This window comes from Phoca vitulina, unplaced genomic scaffold (assembly GCF_004348235.1).
Source record: "Phoca vitulina isolate PV1807 unplaced genomic scaffold, GSC_HSeal_1.0 scaffold14, whole genome shotgun sequence".
NCBI lineage: Eukaryota > Metazoa > Chordata > Mammalia > Carnivora > Phocidae > Phoca > Phoca vitulina.
Window position 1 is genome coordinate 30,014,445 of NW_022589717.1, and position 26,754 is coordinate 30,041,198.

Here is a 26,754-nt window from a genome sequence, read left to right on the forward strand (position 1 = left end):
GGTTTCAGGACACACTGACTTACTTAAGGTTACACATTAAAAACGTCTCAACTCCACAGTGTCTCCAACAGCCTGATTTTGTATCAGAAGGATTCCACAATCTATGCAATGTGTTAAATTACTCATACAAAGATTACTCCCTATTATCTGCATCTGTGAAGGCTCACGTGCTTTATTTATTCCAGCATAGGTCTGAAATAAATTATGGTTGAAAAAAAAAAGGTGTTCCTAATAGTGCTCTTTTCATATCACGGCATGAGGGTAGCTGGTGTGAAAGCCTTCTCACTTTTGATCAAACTATGCTTTCCTTTGTTTTCAAGGTCAGCTGTAAAAGGAGCTATGCTTCTAATTGAGTTAGAAATGACTTCTCCTAGTATCTTGCCGGCTGTCCTCAATCATGGATGATTTTCACTTCTCAATTAATGACTCCTGAGAGGCACTGACCCTTCTGAGACACATGTGCACAAACCTGAGAGAACAATGGTCTCGGGGAGCAAACATCTCTGCCATTTCTGGAACTGAAGCCTCGTCACGGTCACGTGCACGGCATCAGTTCTGTGTCTTTTCCATTCTCTAAACATTAGAGAATGCTTGAGAGTCTGAGACTGAACTTTTCCCTGGAAGAGTAATTCTTATTATTGCAAGTCAATGCTAAATCTTCACAAAAGGTGTAGGGAAATAAAATACTAGCAGAAGCAGAGAATAGATTACTAGCTCACAGTCCAGGTCTTGAAGCCAATGCCCATTTCAGTAGGGGTTGTGAGTCCTGCTGGAGTTTTCAGACCGAAAATGCAATCGTGTTCTTATTTTAACAGTGATACCATTAAGGACTCCACTGAAAATACGGTATATCTTATGTTCTGTGAGTCTCTAGCAAAAACAACTTGCTATTTAAAGTACAGCTCTGGGCAAAGAAGGTGGTTTGGATTGCACAAAGTTATTAATTAACATGACAGCAAACCTTCAGGACATGAAACCACAAAGCAGCTCTCTGGCCGGTTGTCACACATGTGTAAATAATCCACAGTTTTAAAAGGCCCTTTCCTCTTCTATGCTTTATCCCCTTGACAGTAACACTCTGTACTGATATCTCTTCCAAGCTTAACATTCGTGATTACAGGACAGTATGAAAGTAATCTTGATTCCAATTACTTTCTTCTAAATCTCACAATAATAAAATGATCCCAGAAATGAGTTGTCATGTTCTTAAAGACAAATGAAACTATAGTCAGCATGTCAATCCACTGTGGTCTTAACCAAGCAGGTCACGTTAAAGTTAAACTGGAATAACTGGTGAGCATTACACACATATTCTAATGTTATAGGTATATTTTTAAGCATTACCTTTTCTATCAACATATTAGAAAGTCCCCATTTTCCCCCTAAACTTTTGGCATATGCAGCACTTAGAACTAGAAATTTTTTTCCTTTGCTGACTGACTGCAAAGATTTTACTCTTATTAAATGTCTAAAATTTAATGCATTTTATAATGTAATTTTTTAAATGGGCAGCTAACATGGATGGAAACATGAAGACTCTGCAAACTGCCTTGGATCTCAAAACTTTAATTAAATATGCATTTCAGAGGTGATCCAATTCCTTTTGAAACACACACACACACACACAGAATGGGAATTTCTCACTACTAATAAAAGATGTTTCATTATACTAATAACATTTCAATTAGAAGCTAAATGTGAAAATCTTTCAGTATTTTAATTATCAGCTAACTTATTTTAATAATTAAGTAAAATTAATCCACATAAAGTAATAAGAAGTAGCATGACACCTGTTTTCTAGTTCCGGTTCAACTCCTGCTTTTCTGGGTTATCCTGGATAAGCTGTGGCACCTTCCCGAGCCTAAAGGGGGTGCCTGGGTAGCTCAGTCAGTTAAGTATCTGTATGCCTTTGGCTCAGGTCATGATCCTGGGGTCCTGGGATCAAACCCCGCCTGGGGCTCCCTGCTTAGTGGGGAATCTGCTTCTCCCTCTCCCTCTGTCCCTCCCCAACACCCTCCACCCCGTGCTCTCTCTGAAAAAAATAAATTTTAAAAAAATCTTCAAAATGAGGAAGGTTGACCAGTTGACTCTATCATCTCTTCAGTCACTGCTCCAGAAATTCTAAGTCTATAGCTACTTCAAAGCACTCCTTCAGTGCAGCGGGCTCTACTGACCAGTCCACCTCCAAGTAAAAGAAACATTGACCACCACGACCCTGGGCTCTGTATGTCTAGAGATCCAGGCTCCCCCTGGATGGGGGAGCACTTCCTCATAGGATACAGTAATAACCCCACTAAACTAAGCATATGTTGATGTTCAGTCACCTCAGTCTCCCAGTGCCAAGTGACCAGCAGCAAGGAAAGAAGTTACCATCCTGACAGGACTAACTGACCCTGATCATGGTGAGGAGGCGGAGCGGATATTATACAGTGAGGACAGGGGGGATAACCCTTGCCACTCAGGAAATAAACTAAAATATTTTTTGGTACTGCCTTGCCCAGCTTTGATAGTAAATGGACAGAAGCAGCAGATACAGCCTGAGAAGGGTTATTGCAATCAGAGACTCAAGACCCCTCAGAGGGATGGAGAGCTGGGTAACAGCACCTTGACCAAGAGGGCAATCGCCAAGCATGAGGTGATTCTAGAACGAGCAGTAGAAGAGGGAGGTGCTGGGTATGAGCTACAGTAAGACAACCAGCTGCAGCAAGTAGGGTTAGGGCTTCTCCCACTGATCTTCCAATTTTAAGTCTCCCCAGTGAAAGAAACCAACCCAAAGCCTGGAGGAGCAGTTCCCAGATGGGATAAACTTATTAGAGGAAGCAAGTGGACCCAAGAAGCACAAGGGGTACTATACTTCCTTGAACTGCCATAATAAAGTCCCTCCAAAGAGGAGCTTCAAATAGGCACTTACTCTCTCACAGTTGTGGAAGGGTACCAGAAGTTTGAAATCAAGGTATCTGCTCCCTCTGAAGACTCTAGGGAACCATCCTTCCTTGCCTCTCCTAGCTCCTAGTAGCTCCAAAATTTCTTGGTGTGTGGCAACATAACTCAGTCTCTGCCTCCTTCTTCCCATGGCCCTCCCCTCTGTGTGTCAAACCTCCTTCGCTTTTCTCTTATGATACCAGGTATTTCATTTAGGACCCACCCATCCAGCACGATTGATCTCCTCTCCTCTCCTCTCCTCTCCTCTCCTCTCCCCTCCTCTCCTCTCCTCTCCTCTCTCTCATCTCATCTCGAGAGCCTTAACTTACATCCACAAAGTCCCTAATTCCAAATAAGGTCACAGCCACAAGAGGGCTGAGTGGATGGTAGGATGTACCTTGCAGAGTCCCCTGCAGGCTCCAGACACTCATTCCTCCAGCTGTAGGAGCGCTGGTGGCTCAGTCTCTACCTGGGAACTGCCCTCAGCCAAAGAGAGCTGCCTCACCCATGGCTGTGTCCTTTCCCAAGAGCCAACTCAGGACAGTTCGGAAGGGCTCCTCCAGCCCACAGCTCCCTAGAGGACAGGCTGAGGTCATGCCGTACCTGCATCATGCTTCACCTCTGCCTTCCGCTCCCTCCTGTCTTCGGGGTGCCATTCCCAAGAGTGCTCCCCAGGAGACTCCCTCCATGCAAGTCTCCTTCTCAGCATCTGTTTCCAGGGAGCTTGACCTGAGACTGCCACTCACTAGCTCCAGAACTTTGGACAAACTACATAAGCTCTCCGCTCCTGAGTTTTCTCATGCACAGGACAGAGATGACGATAGTGCCTTCCATGTGGGGTGTTGTGAGAATGAACAAGCTAATTCACGCTCATCTCTTAGAGCACTGCCTGGCACCCAGTAAGCGTTCAATAAATGTTTATTATGAGCTATTATTATGGGCATGTTTTCTTCTGTAGGGAAAATATTCATTAAGGAATGAATCGATTTTTAGATTAGTATTTTTTCAGCTTTAAGTTGTAAGTCAGTAGAACCATGAAACTAAAAGCAGTAAGTTGTAGTTTATATTACATTCTGATATTCCAATTATAATGAAATTAATATGCTAATACTTTAAAAAATCACTATTACACTATCATAATTTCCAGGCTTAATTATTTTTCAGCATAGGAATGAAATTGGTTTTTTATTCCTTACAAATATCAAAGGAATGGTACTTAAGTCCTCCCATAAACTCACATATTTATTCTAAACTTAACATACCCAACAAGCCCAACAAAATCAAAAAGGAGAGGAAAAAACTACAATTTAAACTGAAGCCTTTAACTATAGACAACTCTGGTGGTTACCAGAGGGGAGGTAGATGGGGGGAATGGGGGAAATAGGTGATGGGGATTCAGAGTACACTTACCATGATGAGCAGTGAGTAATATAAAGAATTGTTGAATCACTATATTGTACACCTGAAACTACAGAACACTGTACATTTAAAAACCATATATATCAAGGGTTCAGTTTATTATTTTTTAAATTTAATTCCAGTATGGCTTAAAAAATAATAAACTGAACCCTTGATATATAAGAGTAGCTCTGGATCTTACATATCAATACTGTAGAATTCTGCCCATCAAAGCTATCAAGTAACTCTTAGAGAACAATATAAAATTAAGGGTAGGTTCATATAGTTGATAGGCTGAAATTATAAAAGAGTAAATTAGCCACATTTAATGCAGCCATATCTTGAATTCGTTTTTCTCAGGATTATGATGTATATCATTTATGGGCACGTCCAATCTCATTATTTGTTAGCACAAGATGAGTAAGTCAATATAAATATGGAAAACTAATCCAGCTGACAGAGGATTTGTATTCCACTTGTCCTTACATAGTAAGTATTTCCTGCATTGCTTTGTGCAGAAATCACTCAGTCCGGGAAGAACAATCCTAAGAATAATGGGTGGTTGAGTTCCCGTGTCTCCAATTGTAAGAAATAGTTCTGACTTTTTAAGTGCTTACTATGCACTAGTGTTTGAAATAATAACCCTCCAAAGTACGTATTATTATCCCATTTACCAGATGAAATACAGTGAGGTTCGAGGAACACAGCTTATAATATGCAAAGTCAGACAGACTCAAGTCTATCGGTATTCTTTCCTCTTGCTGTCTCCCGCTGAGCATATAACTATTAATAAGCCAGCTCATATTCTGCTTGAAAGGATTTGGAATAGTGGTTTACAATATTGGCATTCCTCTAAAAAAAGAAGAGGAACTACATCTACTGTAATTGTTCTTCTTTTTTTTTTTTAAGTTTCAAACTGGTTTATTTTTTCAAGTTAGAAAATAGACAGAATAAACTAAAAGATTAAAATATTGCTACATTCCCAAATTAGTCCCCTATTTCTTTGGATAACAATAATATATATAGCAAATATATATATATGTGATATATCAAATATATATATATATATATCAAAGAGTATCTTTACAGGTTAAAGGACTAACCAGTAGATTGTTAACTTGAGACATTTAAGAATCAAAAAGACTCCAGAAGTATTTCTGCAAATATGCAAAATTCATGGCCTCATATTCTGAGAGTAAAAAGAGGCTCTGACAAAGATCATGATTTTTACATGAAATGAGAATTGTCTGGTACTAAATTACAACATAAAAATGATATTAACTGACTGACTGTATTATAATGTTTATGGTAGATGCTTCAATGACAGCATTGCTTTTCAGAAAGTCATGAGAACGCGGTAGGATATGCTCAATTCCCGAAGCAGTCAACACTCACCGAGGTGGGTACATGCAGTCATTTCATTTTATCATTGGACAAATCTTACTGTTATTATGTGCTGGGCATTTTAGTAAGCACTTAGCAGGAAGCAAGACAGATAAGGCTTCTACCATCCTCTTGTGAAGCTTATCATGAGCAGGAGAGCATATACCGCACAGGTTAGCTGTGTGACGTGTGCTACGGAGAGGTTTATTGCATAACGCATATAATCTACGGATGTTTATAAGACAGGACTTAATTAACAGTGATGAGGTAGGAGACTTAGATGGTCAAGGAAAGCTTCCTAAGGACATGGTATTTTCAAGGAACCAGTAAGAGTAGTGGGGGAAGGGAGACCCGTAGCAGAGAGGACAAAGACAGGACATTTCAAGCAAAGAGAAGAACCAGTGTCTTAGTTCAGGCTGCCATTATAAAATACCATGGACTGGCTGACTTAAAAAAGAGAAATTCATTTCTCCCAGTTCTGGAGCTGGAAGGCTGAGATCAGAGTGCCAGCATAGTCCAGTCCTAGTGAGAGCCCTCCTCCCAATTTACACACACCCATCTTTCCTCCAATGGTGGGGAGAACAAGCTCTGGTCTTTCTTTTTTTCTTTTTCAATTATAAATTATTCAATTTATTTAAACTAAAAAAAAAAATTCACTCATTTCTCCCACCCCCATCCCTTGCCTCTGGCAACCATCAATCTGTTCTCTGTAAGAGCTCAGTTTATTTTTGTTTGCTTTTTGTTTGTTTTTTTGTATGCTTTTTAGATTCCACATATAAGAGAGATCATATGGTATTTGTTTTTCTCGACTTATTTCACTTAGCGTAATGCCTTTGAGGTCCATCCTTATTGTTGCAAATGGCAGGATTTCACTGTTTTTTAATGGCTGAATAATACTCCATTGTGTGTGTGTATATATATATATACTACAATTTCTTAATCCATTCATGTGTGTTGATGGACACTTAGGCTGTTTGCATAGCTTGGCTATTGTAAATAATTGGCCATGAACACAGGGTGCAGATATCTTCAAGTTAATGCTTTTGTTTTCTTCAGATAAATACCCAGAAATGGAATTGCTGGATCATAAGGTAGTTCTATTTTTAATTTTTTGAGGAATTTCCATACTGCTTTCCATAGTGGCTGCACCAATTTTCATCCCAACTAAAAGAGCACAAGGGTACCACCCTTTTCCCCACATCCCTGCCAACACTATCTCATTGTGGCTTTGATTTGCATTTCCCTGATAATTAATGATGTTGAGCATCTTTTCATGTACCTGTTGGCCACCCACATGTCTTCTTTGGAAAAATGACTGTTCAGCTCTTCTGCCTATTTTTTAATCAGATTGCTCTGCTATTGAGTTGTATGAGTTTTTAATATATTTTGGATATTAGCACCTTATCAGATATATGATTTGCAAATATTTTCTCCTGTTCAGTAGGCTGCCTTTTCATTTTGCTGCTGGTTTCCTTTGCTATGTCGTCTTCTTCTTACAAGGACACTAATCCCATTGGGCTACATTGCCAATAGAAATACAGTCTTTCTGAACTGAAGAACTTTAACACAGACTTCAGGCAACCACAACCATTAGAAAGTGGAAGGGAAATCCCAGATGAGAGAAAGCCCTCTGGGCAAGCCCCAGATTCTGTATATATACTCTGCCCAGATCTCTCACTGACTCTAAACTACACATGAGTAGGGTAGATTGCAAATAACCCAGTTAAGAAAAAGCAGAACTGAAGTGCGATTTGCACTGGCACCAGGAATTTGCAGTATGAGTCCAACCAAGTTAATTGCCTGCTAAACCAAAAATATCAACACTGTTCAGAAGAATATAACAAAATCTAGAATCTCCACAATAACATACACAATGTCCAGAATATAATGCAAAATAATTCAGCATATGAATAATTAGGAAAATGGGCTCTATTTTCAAGAGAAAAAAACAAAGAACCCAACCCAGGATGGTCCAGATGTTGGAACTCACAGACAGTGGCTTTAAGGCGACTATTATAGTGAAAGACACTCTTGTAATGAATGAAAAGATAGCAAATATCAGCAGAGAAACAGAAACTATAAAAGAACAAAGTGGAAATTCTACAAATGAAAAAAACAACATCTGAAATTAAAAAAAAAATTGTTGGATGTACTTAATAACAGAATGGATATGAGGACAGTGAACTTGAAAATAAAGCAACAGGAACCATCTGGTCTGAAGAACAGAAGGAAAATCATTGAAAAGGAGAATGAACAGCACCTCAAGGCCTCAGATCAAAAGGTTTAACATATGTGTATTCAGAATCTCAAGAACACAGAAAAGAAAGAATGAGACAGGAAAAAAAAAAAAAAAAAAACCTTTAAAATAAAGGAAAAGCAGCCTCTAGAAAGATTCCTCTTTATACATGGAATAAGCTTAACTTTCTCATTAAAAAAAAATAGAACAGTTATCTTCATAAATTACAGATGAAAGTACTAACTGCACTTTATATGTTAAAATGCATTTAGAGAAATAATAGCAAATTATCCTTAAGATATTTTGAATTTGGATAAGAACACAATCGTGCTCCTCTATGTATATAGCAAAACTGAGTATTACCATGTTTCAAAAAAAAAAACCTGTCTTTCCTTTAAAATCTACTAAGATTCAAGACTCAAGATAAATTTATCAAATTCAGCTTGCGATATGAGGAGTATGCTCTAATATACACAGAATCTATATTTTTAATGCAAGTAAGCAAATTACCTAAAGTACTGTCAAACATTAATTTATAAATTGCACTTCCTGTCACCGCTCTCCTTTGTGGTGGTGAGAGAGGCAATGATAATGGAATAGACATAAGCATGCCAATCAGGTTCTACACAAGAAAAAAATCATCTAAAAATTCTTGTGAGATGAGTCCAGGAAACAAAGTAGTCGCCAGCACTGAAATATTGTGTTCTTGTTTATGCCTAATGCAACAGAACAGCCTTTGTATTTTTTTTAACAGTTCAGTACTTAAAACAATCTATACTTCAAAGGAAAGTAAACAGTGCATATGCTTAGATTGCCCTTTACCTCATGACTTTGTTCTTTTATAACAGACATTCTGAAGAACTAGACAAGTCAATCTCTATGTAAACAATAACGTCCTCCATGTCCCCAAATGCAGACATCAAGCAGAGTATACAACGCAGGAAGTTTCTTACTAGACAACCATTAAAAGCCAAATAGTGTTTAAGTCCATTTATGGTAGGGCTAGAAATAATATTTAATCTCCTGAAAATATAACCATAAAAATGGCTATTCCTACACAGCTAATTTTTTTTTTAAGATTTTATTTATTTATTTGACAGAGAAAGAGAGCACAAGTACACAGAGAGGCAGGCAGAGGGAGGAGGAGCAGGCTCCCCGCTAAGCAGAGAGCCCAATGCGGGGCTCAATCCCAGGACCCTGGGATCATGACCTGAGCCAAAGGCAGATGCTTAACCTACTGAGCCACCAAGGTGCCCCCCTACGCAGCTAATTTAAATGAAGAACAAAAGAACACTCGAATAATCTGAACAGAAGGGCTTTTAAAGGTGGAGAACAGTCTCTTGAACAGAATTTTGGGATCAACTGTAGGTAACCAAACTGATCAGAAATTGCCTCAAATTCTGTTTTGTTCTTTTCTCTTTGCTATCCTTGTGTACACAAAGGTATGCTATAGATCTTCCTTGTTTTTTGCCATAATACATTTCCCAAAAGCATCAAGTGAATGGTATTTTCTTGTCTGAGGATTTAGTATGAAGTAAACCAAAAATAGCATTGAAAAAAATGCAAGAATTAAAAATTACTACCATGATTTAAAATGAAAAACCTAAGTTTCAATTTCTAAAAGTGAGCATTAAAAAAAATTTACTTGATCTTATTATATCAAATGTATACACAGCACGTTAAAATACAACGGGGGCACCTGCATGACTCAGTCATGATCTCAGGGTCCTGGGATTGAGCCTCTAGTCAGGCTTCCTGCTCAGCAGGGAGTCTGCTTCTCCTTCTCTCTCTCTGCCCCTCCCCCCTGCCCCCGCTTGTGCCTCCACACACTTGGAGCTACATTTTCTTCACAACTTTATTATACTAGTAGATGCTGAAGAAGACCACTTTAGCTCTAGAGCTGTTGAATCCATCATCAAGGGATATCAGACACTAAAGAAGATAGCAGCAGAAATTCCCAGAACCCTTCTTCAAGTGAGAAAGGGCTCTTAACATATGGCTAGGTCCAGGGGCACCTGGGTGGCTCAGTCATTAAGAGTCTGCCTTAATGCTTTCAGTCGGCTCAGGTCATGATCCTGGGCTCCTGCTATCCAGCCTGCATCAGGCTCCCCGCTTGGCGGGGAGCCTGCTTCTCCCTCTTCCTCCGCTGCTCCCCCTACTTGTGCTTGCTATCTCTCTGTCAAAGAAATAAATAAAACCTTGAGAAAAAAAAAATACGGCTAGGTCCAAAAAGAGACGGGCCAACAGATGGCAGACTGGATCATTACAGGGCACTGAGGAAGGAAGTTGAGCAAACAGGGGCAACATGCCCCCAGACTTGGTTTGTAAACACAGCCAACAATAGGAGAGGCACAGTACATGCTAAAGAGAAGGAAAGAGTAGAGAGGCAGGGATAAAAGAGGGGAAAGGGTATAACTGAGAAGCAACGTCAGAAAAGATGGAAGAGGTGAAGTGTGGAGAAGCCATGGATGGGTTTGATTTTGACAGAGGAGAACCACTTAGTCCTTGGAGAGTGGATGGCGCAGAGACAAGGAAGTCTGATAGTGGGAGGCAAAACACAAGCATGTTTTCATCTTCTGGATTCTACTGAGTAGGAGGCATGATTACCTGTAAGAGAACAGGGAACGAGACATGATGCTGAAAGAGAGTGAAGCTGTGGGAGAGATGCCAAGGTGAAGACAAGATTGCCCAGCAGTACTGACGGCCCGGCTGATACCACACACTTACAATGGAACCACCCATCACTCAGAATTATTCCAGCAGTGTTCCACGGTACAAGTATGGGCGGAGAGCAAATAGCTGGATTGATCCACCGTCAGTAGTATGCACACAGATATGGAAGAGCAAGGGTTAATAGGGTGCATCCAAGAATTCTAGCTGGACAGGGAAAGAACTAAAGCAAGGAGGGCGCTGATACCTAAAGAAAGAAAAGGAAGAATAAGGAGCCTAGAAGAAAATCTAGATTCAAAAAGTAAATGTAAATTAAATCAAAGACTGAGAGAGCTGAAATGTCAGAAGGCTATGATCAGAGACTGGAGCGGTTCTAGATGATTCCAGGGTAATAGAGTCTGGCTGTGGGATAGAGTTCCTGGAGTCAAAGTAATAAACAAAAGACATCAATACTGGGCCAAATGGGAAAATATACGACCAGTTCGGCTGAATGGCAAGAATTATAATGGAGACAAAAATGGCTAAAATGCATATGGGGGACTGACAAGAAGGTCTGTAGGAAAGAAAGACAGGGGGGTAGGGAGAACAGCAGAGCCAGAGCGTGTGCCTTACTTAGTGCCTGGGATCATGGAGAGGGATGCTGAGTATTTGAGAGGCAGTGCAGAGGAGCTCAGAAGACAGGGTAAGCTGTCAACTGTCTGTCTGGGCTCTGATCCACTAGGCTGAGGAGACCAAGCAAACAAAGCAGCAGAAGCAGCACAGAGACCTGCCCTCCCTCATATGAGTGGCAAGACCCTTGTGCCAGCCAGCATCCTGAGTCATTGACTCTTCTCTCAGTTACCCCCACTTTCACTTCCATAGCTTTGATTATCACCTCTATGCAAATGACTTCCAAGTTTCCCCAGCCTCAGGCTCTGGCCTGCACTTAGTTCTGAATATCTAAATAGCCACCAAGACATCTTTTCCTGGACTACTGGCCATTAATTTGTACTCAACATGCAAAACATTCAACTGAGTGAGCATCCTTCCCTGAAAACTCTCACCTTCAGCTTTTCCTATTCCTCCCACTAAGTAGACTAAAAATACAGCACCATTTTTACTTCCTCCAGCATGTCTCCCCTCACATCTTATTTAAGTTGTACCAATTCTTCCTTTATAATGCCTCTAAGGCCACCCTTTCCATTACCTTGCACCACCATTCCCCCGGTTCAAGCTCTCACATCTGAATAGGGATTATGACAAGAGTTTCGGGACTCTCCTATCTGGTTTCCCTGTCTCCTTCTTGCTACTAACCCAAGATAGAGCTTCCTAAAACCTTACTTGACACATGTCGATCTCTCCTCAAAAACCTCCCATCTCTTCTGTTTGCTTCCGTAACAAAGGCCAAACTCCAGGCAAACGCTGCAAGTTCTTTATGGGCTGTCTCTTCCCATGTCTTCACTATAGGAACCAGACACACTGTGGTTATTTCAATTCATACTATTGTCACATGGACTATGCAATCCTAAATAGTGTTTTAATTAAAATTGATATTTATTATGATATTCATTTGATCTACCTGTGCCCATAAAGCACAAAAGCCTTTAAAATGAAGATTTTAATTCAGTAAGGTTTCAAGAAGTAACCTGGCATTTCTAAAAATGATCTAGCATAATTTCCCTAATGGGCTATGAAAGTATAAATTACTTCTATAGTTGCTCACTTTTAATTTATAATTTAGAAGGCAAGGGGCTCATTAGTATAAGTCTGGGGTCAAGATGTTAATAAAATTAATTTATTGTCAGATTTCAATCCTCAGAGAAAGGAAATCTTACTAATCACAACTTTCAGAAATCCATCCTAAATGATTCTCTTTTGGAAGTGATCATGCCTAGGAATGCATTACACTTTTTTATGCAAAAAAAAAAAAAATTTGCCTAGTTACAATAGAATGCTTCCATAACAAAACTGTAAATAAAAACATATATCACAAAAAAGGGCAGGGGACTCTCTAGAAGGTGCATATCCAGTGAAACCTCCATCCTGATTCACTGTATAAAGAACCTTTTACCTGCAAAGACCCTTAACTCTTCCTACACTCTTCCTACTTTCTACCACATTGTATATATTATCTTAAATTCTTACAATAATGTGTTCTTAGAATGAATTAGCATGTGATGGTTAATATGCCAACTTGACTGGGCCATGAGATGCCCAGCTATCTAGCTAAACATTATTTCTGGGTATGTCTGTGGGGGGCTTCCAGAAGACATCAAATATTGTCATCTGGACATCAATATTTGTTTTTGTTTTGTTTTGTTTTAAAGATTTTATTTCTTTGTCAGAAAGAGAGAGCACAAGTGGGGGGGAGTGGCAGGCAGAGGGAGAAACAGGCTCCCTGCTGAGCAAGGAACCCGAAATGGGACTCGATCCCAGGACACTGGGATCATGACCTGAGCCGAAGGCAGACACTTAACTAACTGATTGAGCCACCCAAGCATCCCTGGACATCAATATTTGAATTGAGGGAGTGAGTAAAACAGAATGCCCTCCCCAATATATGTGGGCATCATCCAATCCATTGAAGGCCTGAATAGAACAAAAAGGAGGAGGAGGGATGAGTTGTCTCTCTGCATGACTGTATTAGGTGGGACATCAGTCTTCTTCTGCCCCCTGACTGGCACTCACACCATCAGCTCTCTTGGTTCTCAGGCCTTCAGACTTGGACTGAATTACGCTAGTTCTCCTGTGTCCTCAGTTTGCAGACAGCAGATTATGGGATTGTGGGAATCTTCTGTTTCTATAATTGTGTGAGCTAATTCTTCATAATACATAAACACATTTTATTTTTGACTAATACACATTTCATGGATGAGGAACTGGCCAGAAAACTTCATAGAGCTAGTGTGCAATCAAAGTCAGAACCAAGGTATTCTAAATCCAGTGCTGTCTTATTCCATGCTTTCCCAATAAAAGACTCAAAAGATTAATAACTGATACACGGAAAAAGAAGACACTAAGACACTCAAAAATGAGAATTGTGCCCTGCACAGCTGAGAGGGTTCAGCTTCTGACACTGAGTCTCAGTGTGGGGGTGAGCACCCCTGAGGTGGGGAGCACCCCTGAGGTGGACCCGTGAGGAATCATGATCCACCGCACAGAGGCCTTGGCCACCACTTACATCACAGTGCCTACTGTCTCTAAGCCCCTCACGGCACTTTCTGGGGGGGTGGGATGGGGATGCTTGCTATTGAAAGGTCATCTGAACCTTCCTTAAGACAGGTGGGAATGCTAGTCCATAAGATGTTGCAAGTATCCAAATTAAGTACAAAAGATTTCTGCTTTCACTGCCAGAAATATATACATCTAGCTAAAACCTGATGCACAATTTAAATGTATTTCTGCTCCTCTTCCATCTTTTAGTGCAAGAGAATCTTAATTTGAAATGTCATTTTTAATGACTGATAGCTACATCAAGCAAAATAGTTTCCCTCAACATTTCTAGAAGTCTTACTTACTAACATTTAGTAATATATAATATGTATTGAGTACTTACTATGAGTCAAGCACCATTCTAAGCTAACATGTATTAATTCATAATCCACACAAAAACTCTACCAAGCTGACACTACTCTTATCCATATTTTCCAGGGCAGGAATCTGAGGTACAGTGCCCAAAATCACACTGCTAGTAAGTAGCGGAACTGAGATTCAAACCCAGGCACTCTAGCCCCATAGTCTGCCTATGTTTTTCATCACTGCACGCAACCTAATTTTGATCTTCCAGGCTATGAACACTCTACCATGTAGTGTCAGTTATCTTTAATTATAGAACCAAGAACTAGACAAATTCCTAGCAAGTTATATATTGACTGTAACTAAAAATACATCCCACAGATTCTAGGTGATACCCTTCCTGTAACACATCCAAACATATTATCTGATCACTTTTCCCAAGCAGGAAAAGGGAAAAGGAAGTAAAGCCAGCTGATGGGTCTTGGGTAGCAGTTGTGTGGGGAAAGGAAGACGAGAAATATCAAATCGAAGTCCAAGAGAGAATTCTACAGTTGATCTCAAGTGCTTAAAACAGGTCATTAAAGCAAAGCCAGAGGCATATACAGCACATGCTGGGAACTAAGGTCTAAGGCCAGCAGGAGTCGGATAATCAGGGAAGATGACAGCTGGCAGGTAATCTAGCCACATCCTGGAGGCAGGGGCAAATGACTGCTGTGGAAATCTCACATGCTTTCAATGTGTGTGTACATACAGGACAGGTCCATTTAAAAGAGCCAGAAAAGAAAAAAATAAATAAATAAAAGAGCTAGAAGAGGACAATCATATAAGGGTAATACAATTATATGACCATCAAAGCTGGTATACACTACGTAAGTATGGAGGCATGCACGTAAGGTCAACAATAAGGGCATGCTAGTAGTAAGGTGAGGGATAAGCAGTGCGATTCAGACCACAAAATTCCAAAGGATCAATGATAAACTACACAGAGGAATTACACATTAAAATAAAATTAATACACACTCAGATGAAATGTGAAAAATTAAAAAGTAAAAACTCTGACTAGTTGTAACTCTTACTTAGGTTTTGTTTTCATTATGTAGCTCTTCAATACAATCCAACAAACTTATTGGTCTATTCTAATGCATTAGATGGCGGACATCAGGAATTACAGGGGACTCAAATACCATTAAACTGCAGCCCCACAAGGTACTTACAATCCACTCTTTTACTAATACAAGTAAACAACTGTAGCTCTACAAGGAACGTTAAGAAAAGAATGGGACACGGGCGCCTGGGTGGCTCTGTCGGTTAAGTGTCTGACTCTTGATTTCAGCTCAGGTGGTGATCTCAGGGTCTTGAGATCAAGCCCCACGTCGGGCTCCTCACTCAGCGGGAAGTCCCCTCGCACGCACACGTGCTCTCTGTATCTCTAAAATAAATAAATAAATCTTTGAAAAAGAAAAAAGAAAAAAAGAGCAGGATGGATGTGAAAACATTTAGTGGGAGGAGGGGGCATTTAAGATTTGGCTACAGTCTCCAGTTTGAAGAATGGGCAATATAAGACAAGAAGTGATGATGGACACAACTAGGGTGAGGGCAATGGGTATAAATGAAGGGATGGATGTAAGAAATACTGAAGCCCATAAGATGGGTCAACTTCTGTGGTCAAATGTGCAGAGGAATCAGAGATGACACTAAGAATTCAGGAAACATCTTCTTCCTTGATAAAGTCTATTACTTCCAAAGACACTAGGAGAGGCCCTGGAGAGAAAGGGCCTCACGGCAAGATAGGAACCACTTTACCTCAGCTTCCCTTGCAGATTTCTGCTTTCATTACCACTCAGCCTTCAAGGGAGTGGCTGCTCGTCCTGGACACTTTGACTAAAGCCAATTAATGGCCCTTCACTTAAATCATACCACCCCCAGAGTGAGTTTGGGGTTCTCCATTTTTACCTCCATAGTATAGTTGAGACAAAGCTAACACATTGAGCAAGACTTCACTAACAGCTAGGAGATATTAAAAAAAGAAATAACCCTAAAAGATATAATGAATCAGAAACAAGATACAGTTTAGTCCTTTCTGGTCCATGGAGTCCAGCAGGAATCAGGTCCTCCCATCCCTCAGGGTCTTCCCAGAGGTAGATACTATCTTTAGTGTCCACTGCTGGGGTACCCTCCTAGACGGGTTCCTCAAAGTCAGACCACAAGAGCGAACAAACAAGCACAGCCAGGTGCCCTCTCAAGAGCTGCTTTTACCCAACTGATTGGTTTGAGACATGACCTGCTCTTTATCCTGGTACTTCACTTTTCAACAATGCCAAACACAACCATTCCAACAAACAGCAAATCCACACACGTAGTCACACACCAAATGCATAAACACGTCTATGGAAAGGACACATTAACGAAAATGGGAAAGTTTCAGAAAGGAGCTAATGAATACAAGTTAAGAAAGAAAGAAGCTAGTGCTAGAAGGGAAATGACTTTGGTTTGGGAAATGTTAGATTCAAGGTGCCCAAAATATACCCAGGTAGAGATGCATACAAGGTAGAGAAACGTTAATGTGAGTTTATAAGAGAGGCTGACCCTGTAAATGTGTTAAGAAAATAAAAATAAAAACAAACAAACAACAAAAACAAACAGTTCTGAGAATATAGAGAGGAAAGTATAGAAAAGAGAGAAATGAGAGGAAGACCAACACCCGTACCTCCGTCTCCACCAGAGTGGGGTGACACAAGAGGAAAAGGAGGACCCGGCAAGAGAGAGGCAGAAGGAGAAGGCAGTAAGACAAGAGAGAGGCAGCCTTCGAGAAAGAGGGAGCGGGAGACAGTCCAAAATGCTGTCGGATTAGGAAAAGCTGATTGGATTTAAATTTAAACACAGAGCAACAGAGCTGCCTTTTGAGAGACAGGATTTAGTATAATAAGGGAACGTCAGAACAGGGGGCTGCAGAGTGATCAGCTAGTGGAGGCGGGATGAGTGTCCGTCCTTCTCGAGGACCATGACCGTGGAGGGAAGGAGAGAGCCTGCCACCAGCACCAGGAGCACCCCCAGCCCCGGGGCCTCTGGGAGCACAGGGACTTTGTCTGCTCTGCTCACTGCTGCATCCTAAGTGCCAAGACCAGTTCCTGGCATGTAAGAGGTACTCCATAAATATTTGCTCATGGAATGCTGTGTTTATTCTATCAATGTTGCTGTTTGATGAACTAAATGAATTAGTGAATGAACACCGTAATGATATCTGAGGAAGTCTGAGACAATACTCTTGTTACCGCATTGCTGTGATTCAGGTATAAATGTGGGTGATAAAGCCTGTAAGCACAGTTCACATCACTGTACTTGGCTGAAGTTAGTCTTTTTGACAGTAATCTGAGGAGAAAGAGAATCTTTTAGGCCTGGTCCTGAATTTGGGGAGGCAACGCTTGAGTGTCTGCGGAGTAGAAATCCCTTGACAAACGCCTTGACCCATAAAGAGATACTGAAAGGAGCTCCTGAGGGGTGGGTTGTGAAGAAGGGGTTCTCCACATGGGGGACAGTGGGGAGCAAGGAATTAAGAATCCAGGTGAGTGCCTGCAAGGTTGTGAAAACCCCTTAGGACTACAGGTCGCCGATCTCAGGCTGCTACTCGTTCTCCTACTCGGTATTAAACCCCTTCATTCTGCCCCACATTTAAAGTCTTGGTAAAGTTCTGGTCTGGGTATGAGACTATAACGGGGTTTGGGCAGCACCGGGGGACAGGAGGATGGCCAGCACTGTGGTGGCAGGAGAAGCAGTACCAAGAGTGGAAGAACCCCCAGGATCAATAATGTGGGGTGACAGCCAAGACACCTTGAAGATTCGAGGATTTGTTACATTAGATGACATGGTATTCCTTTACAGGGAATATAGGAAAGAACTTTTTTTTTTTCCCTGTTGCTTCTCATTTTGTTTTTGTTTGATTCAGACAAAGGAGAAACTGAGCAGATACGCAGTCCAAATGGAGAAAACTGGTGGAGAACAATAGAAAGAAGGTAGGGTTGTGAGGATCAATACAATGTAATTAAAGAAAGCCCTGGAAGAAAGGAGAGGCCATGAGATCCAAAGGCTAGATGGGAAGGTTCCTTTTTACAAAGTGGTATAAAGAAGGATTGAGAGTAAAGAGATACAAAACAGATGGGAGACACCTGGTGAGGCTTACCTGGAAGTTAGGGGACAGAGCCAGCTAGTGGGCTTACAGAACATAGAGAGTTCACACAGCTGCTGGGGAAAGGCCACCAGGGAAGCCAGTGAATAAGAGGGTTTCTGCAGTCGTGAGGGGCTAGCTCACTGGAATTTCCAGAAATTCTAATTAGCACGATTTAATACTATTTACAGCGATATTTGGCAAACCGGAAAGGTTTTTTGCAATTGGAGATGCAGTCCTACCCTGGAGCCAATTTCGGCTCACCTAATGGATCTGCTGCATACTGAGTCATAATAACAGGATAAACACACCTCACAGCAGAATCATCTCATTCTAGAAACAATTCTAAAGACAGGTTCTAATCAAAGGAATCACAATTAATCCACCCTGCCTATTTTCCTTCAAATGGAGCCAAGTTGTACTATTTCATACCAAGATCATCAAGGTCTTCCAGATGGAAGAAATCTTAAAAGTCATCAAGTCCAACTTCTCACTTATTATGACTTCATTTTTAGAAATCCGTGGCAGAAATTACCAGTGCACACTGGCGTCCATGTGGTGCTTTACATTTTTAAGCCTCCTTGGGGGTGCACCTGAGGCCATATAGCTGAGCTCTGGCCAATGGGACATTGGTGGACATGATCTAAGTCACTCCCAGATCTGGTCCTACCTTGGATTGAGAAAGACCATCCAATTTGCATCATATCAAACTTTGCTTGAGAGAGAGATAAACTTCCATTGTGCTACTCACTGACTTTTGTAGATTTGTCTGTTTCAACAGCAAGCATTCATTGATTCTCAAGCCTTCTTTGAATAACCTAGCAACTCAAAGAACTGCCAGTCATGCTAGAGAAAGAGATGGAGATTATTATTGCTCACAGATCCAAAAGATTAAGAAGATAGAAGCAGTCATGAAACTCATTTTTATAATATAGTAGCATCTTGGTTATCTAAAGGGTATTATTTGAGACAACCTATAGAAGTTAAGGCCCTACCCCTGAGAAACAGGAAATAAACAGTAGAGGTCCTAAATAACCCAGCCTGAAAGCTAAATAAAGTGTTAGAGGTTCACTCACTAGTTAGTCTCTCAGGCCCTTTGTATTTATTCAAGTTATCTTGGAGTAAATAAGTCAATCTTAGAAATCTGTTTATCTCACATTGGATAAGAAACTGGAAATTGATCTGTTTCTGCTTTGTTTGTTCATTTGTTTTGTTTTTTAGATTCCACATATAAATGAAATCATATGGTATGTCTTTCTCTGTCTGACTTTTTTCACTTAGCATAATAACCTCTAGGTTCATCCATGTTGTCACAAAAGTTGAGATCTCCTTTTTTATGGCTGAATAATATTCCTGTGTGTGTGTGTGTGTGTGTGTGTGTGTGTGTGTGTACTACATTCTTTTTATCCATTCATGTATTTTTGGATCCTTAGGTTGCTTCCATATCTTGTCTATTCTAAATAATGCTGCAATAAACATAGGGGTACATATATCTTTTCTATTTAGTGCTTTTTTTTCTTTACCGAGTAGTGAAATTACTGGATCATATGACATTCTATTTTTAGTTTTTTGAGGAACCTCTCTATACAGTTTTCCACATTGGCTGCACCAATTTAAATTCCCACCCAGAGGGGAGATGGGTGGGGAGATGGGCAAAATGGGTGAAGGGGAGTGGGAGTATGGGCTTCCAGTTACTGAATGTACAAGTCTCAGGGATAAAAGGTATCACACAGGGATATACAGTCATGGTTTTGCAACAGTGTTCTATGGTGACAGATGGTAGCTATGCTTGTGAGCATAGTGTAATGTATGGAGTTGTCAAATCACCTTCTACTCCTGAAACTAATGTAACATTGTGTGTCAACTACACTTCAAAAAAAAAAAAAAAAAAAAAAAAGAAAGAAAGAAAAGAAAAGAAAAGAGGAAGTTGGAAGCAATAAGGACTGGTGCTAGAAGGGACCAAATCACAACATTCTGAGAGTGAAGGAGAGATCAGAATTCTAAAGGCAGAATTTCCAAAAAGCAAGGTAAAGATTTCCATTTTATAATTGAGCCCCACTACTTCTCAGAGTCCTGAAGGCTCACTGGAGAAACTCAACCCACAACTGACTAGAAAAAAAAAAAAAAAATGACTTAATGTTCTCAACTAGCCTTTGTAAGCCTCTAAGGAAGGTACAAATGTATTTTTAAAAATGTCTGCAAATGGTTAAACAGTTTTGATGTTTAAAGTATATTATTTGCAAAAAATATAATTTTTGAGGACCACCTTATTTCTCTAAGACGTCACACAATGATGCCCCAAAATATGAGATGCTGTCATTTGCATACTGTTTGAGAGTGAGTGGTTCCTCCCAAATCGATGTGGGTGCACATATCCAGCATGAAGGAAACCTGGATTCCTTAAGCAAAATCAGGATCCAAATATCACATGAAGTAGAAAGGACCTCAGAGATCACTCAGTGCAAGCTCCTGACAGAAAAGTTCGGTGCCCAGAGGGCGCCCATTCATCTCACTGTAGAGGAGGAACTGAAGCTCATGCCCCCTTGCTTTTGGAGCCAGGGTACAACCACCTACCTCACAATGTTCCCTCCCTGGATAGGCTTACTCTTGCCCTCCCCTCCCAGGCCTTTCTGGAATCCAGAGGTTGATCCAGAAGCATGATGCACTCACCTGCAAAAAGCAGTGTCCAACCGGGGCATGCTCCGCCAGGGTGGCGTTGTACACCTGCCTCTGGAAGGTGGGCTCGTTGTCATTCACATCGTCCACGGTGATGCTCACCAGGCAGGTGGCAGAGAGTGGGGGTTCTCCGAGGTCTTGGGCTACCACTCTCAACTCTACTGCCTCCTGGACCTCTCGGTCCAGGCTCCGGACGGTGCTGATCACGCCGCTTTCAGGATCAATAGTGAAGGACGGTCCGCACTCCGCGGTGGGCCACACACCTTCTGGGTTGCAGCGACCCGGAAGGTGGACCAGGGCGTAGCGCAGCCGGGCGTGGTCTGTGCCAGCCTCATCCGCATCGGAGGCGCTGACCCACACGACCGCTGTGCCCGGGGCCGCGGCCTCTGACACCGAGGCCAGGTAATGCTCCCTGCTGAAGAGAGGTGGCTGGTCGTTGAGGTCTGCAACCCGGAGCAGCAGCGTTTCCTCTGTGCTCAGCGGCGGGGAGCCCGCATCCGTGGCCACCAGTCGCAAATCATACAGGTCACGGCTCTCCCTGTCCAGGGGCCCCTCGACGCAAAGGAAAAATACCCCGGGGGAGCCGCCAGAGCGCAGTGCGAAGGCTCCATCCCCGCCCTCCAAGGACAGCGAGATGCTCCCGCGTCCCAGGCCAACACCAGGCTCCCCGACGGCCTCCTCTTCCTGCTCCGGACCATCGTCCGCGTCGGACACGGAGACGCGAGCCACGTAATCGCCCAGCGCTGCGCCCTCGGAAACGCGCGCGGCCCCTCCCTCGGTGAGGAAGAGCAGGTGAATGGCGGGCGGGTTGTCATTGACGTCGAGCACGGCGATGGACACGCGTACAGTGGCAACCTCGGGCTCGGCCCCTCTGTCGCGGGCCTCGACCACCAGCTGGTGCCAGGCCTGTGCCTCGCGGTCCAGAGGCCTCTGCACCCGCACCACGCCGCTCAGCTCCTCCACGGTGAAGTAGGCCGCATCGCCCAGTGGCCCGAGCGCCGGCCGGGCGCGGATGCTGTAGCGCACGTGGCCGTTGGGCCCCAGGTCGCGGTCGGTGGCGCGCACGCGACAGACCGCGGCGCCCGGCCGAGCGTCCTCCCGCACCGCGGCGCGGTACTCGCCCTGCTCGAAGACTGGCGGGTTGTCGTTCTCATCCAGCACCCGCAGCTCCACAAGCAGGTGGCCCGTGCGCCGCGGGCGGCCGCCGTCCCAGGCCTCGATATGCAACTCGTGTGTCGCCGCCGCCTCTCGGTCCAAGCGCCGCAGCAGCACCAGGTCCAGGGGCTCCAGGGGCGACGAGGACGGTGGTGACCCCGGGGTTCCGTAGCGCAACTGGAAGAACGGTCCTGCGGGGTCCTCGGGAAGGTCGGACGGTTGCAGCAGGGTGTAGCCCTGCGTGCTGAACAGGCCCGCGTCCGGGTCGCGGGCACCTGGCAGGCGGAAGGCGGTACCTGGAGGGCTGAGCTCGGAGACGTCGAGTTGCAGGGAGTCGCGGGGAAAGCTGGGCGAGTGATCGTTCACGTCGTTGACGCGGATCTCCACCTGCACCACGGCGCCCAGCAGCGTGGCGGCCACAAAGCTGTAGTGGTCCCGCCGCTCGCGGTCCAGGCACCGAGCCGTGCGGATGATGCCGGTGTCCGGATGCACGTGGAAGTCATCCAACAGCGGTGAGTCATCCGAATCCTCGGATAGAAAGAAGCCGCCCCCCTCCTGCTGCTGTGCAGCCGGCAGCCCCGCGCGGATGTCGCCGACTAGAGTGTCCGGAGGAAGTCCCTCGTCCACGGAAAGGCTGAGGTTGAACACCTGGGCATGTGAACCCGAGGCCACGCACAGCCACGCGTGCATGAAGAGCCCGAGCAGGAAGCGCTGAGCCCCGGGGGCGCCGCCGCCGCCCGGCAGCCCGCGGGGTGACCCTCTCCTCCCGGGGAACAGAAGGCGCTTCCCGGGGGGAGCCCCCCGCTGCTGGTGTCCTTCGCCCATCCTCCGTCCAGCAGGGCTCGTTTCTCCTCCAGTAAATTGGGAAGGCTCCCGGGTAACTGCCAGCTTGTGTTGGGGTGGCAGAAAAATCCAGGAGCCTCTTCAGTGTCGGGGCCAAAGGAGAAAAGACTTTGGCAAACCAACAGACCCAGGAGTTCGCGAGGTTCAATCTGCAACTGGTGAAAGCGTCCTCCGCCTGCCGCTCACGCAGACAGGGAACCTCTAGCTGCCTCTGCCGCTGCAGCCACCTCTTCAGCCCCTGGGTTTCTTCCAATGAGTCTCATCTCTTTTTCTCTCTGCTTTTATTCCTTTTACATCTGTTCCTTGTTCTGCTCGGCTTGTTGTTTTCCCCTGGTAAAGTCAGGTGCATTATTTCTTTTGCCAAAAAGGATGAAATTATTTAAAGCGCGCACACACAAGGAGAGGCTAGGGGTCTGCCCGGGGAAGGGGGTGGAGTAAGGGCGGGGAGGCCGAGTGTGGGCGCGGGGCCGGAGCGGAGGAGGTGAGGGAGGGAGGGAGAGGAGGCTCCGGCTGCGGCCGTGTCCGCGGCTCCGGGGGCGGCCTCTCCCCGCAGCGTCTCGGTGCGCGGAGGACCGCCCGGCTCCAGCTCCGACCCAGCCCCCGCCGCCCCCCTTCCCTTTTCCTCCCAGCCAGTGACGCGGCGCACACGAGGGCCAACTCCAACCTGCGAGTCGCCGCTCTGCAGCAGGGCGCGCTGTCGCCTGGGTCGGGGACCCAAGAGAGAGGAGCGCGGGAGGAAGGACGCGCAGATTTGGGCCGCGAGGCGGGCGGGGTCGCGCAGGCCGGCCGTCTGCCCCGGCTTTGCGGGCCAAGTGGCGATGGATGGGGGAGGCGGAAGCAGCAGCCCCTCCACGCCCTCCTCCCTCCATCCCCTGGACGGTTCCTTCGGCAGGCCTGACGTTTGGCTCAGGCTGAGCAGAGGGTGGGGGTTAGAATCACTTTGGGGAACCAAACTTGTGTTCTCCATTTGGCGAAAGAGATTCGTCCCCAGCGGAAGGACAGATGGAGTCAAAGGCCGATGCGCAGCTGGGGCCGGGATGACTGCAAAGGGGGGGGAAGGCGGGACTTGGAAAAACCTTCGCGAAACCCCGAGAAATCTGTGATACACATGGTGCAAACCATGCTTTATTATGCCGCGCTACTACTCAGCGACGTGTGAGCGTCTTGTCACTCCCCTCTGCCACCGAGAATGACGACAATAGATTCGGCTTGTGAACACTTTCTTATGCATTCAGCGCCATCACGACACTTCCAGGATGTTTTATGATGCTGATTTATGGGCAGAAAGATGGGGTAGCTCAGGCCAGACCACCTTCCAGCACTTCACCATGGCCTCTGAGCGAGGAAGTTTGCAGCCAGGGCAGCTGCTGACAGCACTTTCAAACTAGCTTCTGAGTCTAAGAAAAATGCCGATAAATTGCCAGTCGCAGGTTTCCCTTCAATTATCTGTAATGATAGGTAGAAATTGATAAATGGCCTCTAATAAAAAAATGCCTGAAGAAGGACTCTGCCTTCTTGAGAATGGCTGGTCCTATTTAGCAAATGGTTTCTGCAATTTTGCATTTAGGCCAAAGGGAAGAATTAATTTCCTAGATACTGTTGCTCTCCTTTAAGGAGGACCAACAGCGCTGCATGATGGTTCCGGGCAGCAACAGTAAAATGCCTTTTAATATTTGGTGGAGTTATATATATAACTGCTAATCTACACCATTATCTCTACCTCTGACAAAATAATAATAAAACAATTTTATAGCAGATATGTTGCATGTAAATAGAGACATTATTAAAATACATCCAGCTGCCTCTCACCGGTGAAGTTTCCTTACCATTAAGGAGACCAGGTGTGAGTCTTTAGAATCTTCTTTCACCTCAACCTCTTCAATCTCACTTGAACAGTCCCTTGCCTCTACTCTTACCCCCCTATAAGTAATTCTCAGCCAAGCATCTGGATTATTGTTTTTAAAGCTAATTCAAATCATGTCTCCCCCTGCTTAGAACCTGCCAATATATTTCCATTATACTTGGATTATAATTCAGGCTCCTTCCAATTGTACAAAACTAACAGGGCCCTACCCACCTTTCCAACCTCATCTTATACCACCACTCTTGATCCAGATATACTGTCTTTTTTCTGATACTAGTATTTGCTACAGACTGAATGTTTGTGTCTTCCTCAAAATTCATATGTTGTCGTCCTACCCGCCCCCCCCTGCCCCCCGCCAACATGATGGTATTAAGAGGTGGGGTCTTTGGATTAGATGAGATCACGGGATTAGTGTCATAAGAGGAGAGAGCCTGATGCTCTCTGTTCTCTGCCATGTGAGGAACATAGGAGGTGAGCAGTCCACAACCAGGAAGAGGGCCCTCCCCAGAACTTGACCATGCTGATGCTCTAATATTGGACTTCTAGCTTCCAGAACTGGGAGAAATAAATTTCTGTTGTTTATAAGCCACCTAGTCTATGGTACTTTTTTTTATAGCAGCCTGAAGACAGGGCATTTGAATTGTTAAAACTTTTCTGTGCCTGGGAGTTATTTCTTCTGCTTTGTGAAGATTTGGCTCTATCTCATTCAGGTCTTAATTCAAATGCCAACTGTTTGGATCCTCCCTTGACCACTCTACTCAAGTAGCTTCTCCACCATAAACCCTTATCCTCATATTAGATTTCATTCACAACACCTATCGGAGCCTGAAATTACCTTGCTTTATTCAGTTGTTTATTAAATTATTGTGATCTCAACCCTCTTCGTGCACTTGAAGCATTGCTTTATCCCGGAACCCAGATCAGTACCTATCACATAAATGAGTCTCCATTCACTAAACATGTGTTAGATGACTGAATGGATGGTTGGTTTAGCTGATGGGTGGATGGAGGGATAAGTCTGTTAAAGGAGAGGTTTGAAGCCATAATTCAGAATTAATTGACCATGAAATCCTTTATTGTGATGAATTGTATCTTCACAGTTTACTCATTTTAATCATTCTACGGGGCTTCGTGAACTAATTTTTGAACTTCAGCTTATTTTGCAGAGTGTATTGTTACCAAATATTTACTTGAGTCTAAAAATAAAGGAAAAGCAGCTAGTTATTCTGCATCTTTCACTGACATTCTTTGTAAACAGTGGTTTGGTTTAGAAACAAATGAAAAATCAAAAACTTCAAACATCTATTTTCCCACTAGTTTTTAAGCTTTATAATTTAAGCATGTGCAATTCAAGGTCTCCTGCCCACTTCATACCCTTCATTGAATGCCTTGAGCAGCATTCTAAATTGAAAATTCAATTTGGTGGGGTTAAAAAAAAGGAGCATTTCTCAAATATGCAAAAAACAATTTTAGATTCTAGCACAGAAGCCAATACCTTGCAAGAAATAGGTCAAGTCTGACCCTCTCGGGAGGAGTATCACGGTGTAACTGGCAGGAGTCTGGGCATTGAAGCTGGGCAACCTTGGCTCTGCTCTATAATTGTGGGCAGATTATTTCAATCTTGTTAAGCCTCAGTTTCTTGCTGTCTAAATTGGGGGTTATACTATCTAATTTATAAGACGTTATGAGTCTTGAGTGAGGCAATGTACGTAGACTAGCACATAGAAGGCATCAGCAAAGATTACTTCTCTTGCCCCTGTTGTTTGTGTGATGAAATATCTTAGGGGTGAAGTGGTTTGGGATTCTCAGTCATATCAAATTCCGACTTCTTAGCCCTCCTGAGTGTGTGGAGAGGGAGATGAAAACTTCCCAGTATCACAGAGAGCAGCCATCATGGGCAGAAAAGCCCAGAGCAGATCTTCACCCAGTGTTACATGGTTTAAGTAGTAC

The 26,754-nt window shown here is 43.6% G+C and overlaps 1 protein-coding gene across 1 annotated transcript in view; it reads right to left on the minus strand.

The window, feature by feature from the left end:
* Positions 1-23,605, minus strand: part of DCHS2 (dachsous cadherin-related 2) — a 248,112-nt gene extending 224,507 nt beyond the window's left edge. The window contains exon 1 of the mRNA XM_032413042.1: positions 20,937-23,605. Within this exon, the coding sequence (XP_032268933.1) occupies positions 20,937-22,922 (1,986 nt within the window). The 5' untranslated portion in view covers positions 22,923-23,605. The remainder of the gene's footprint in view (positions 1-20,936) is intronic.
* Positions 23,606-26,754: the final 3,149 nt, after the last annotated feature.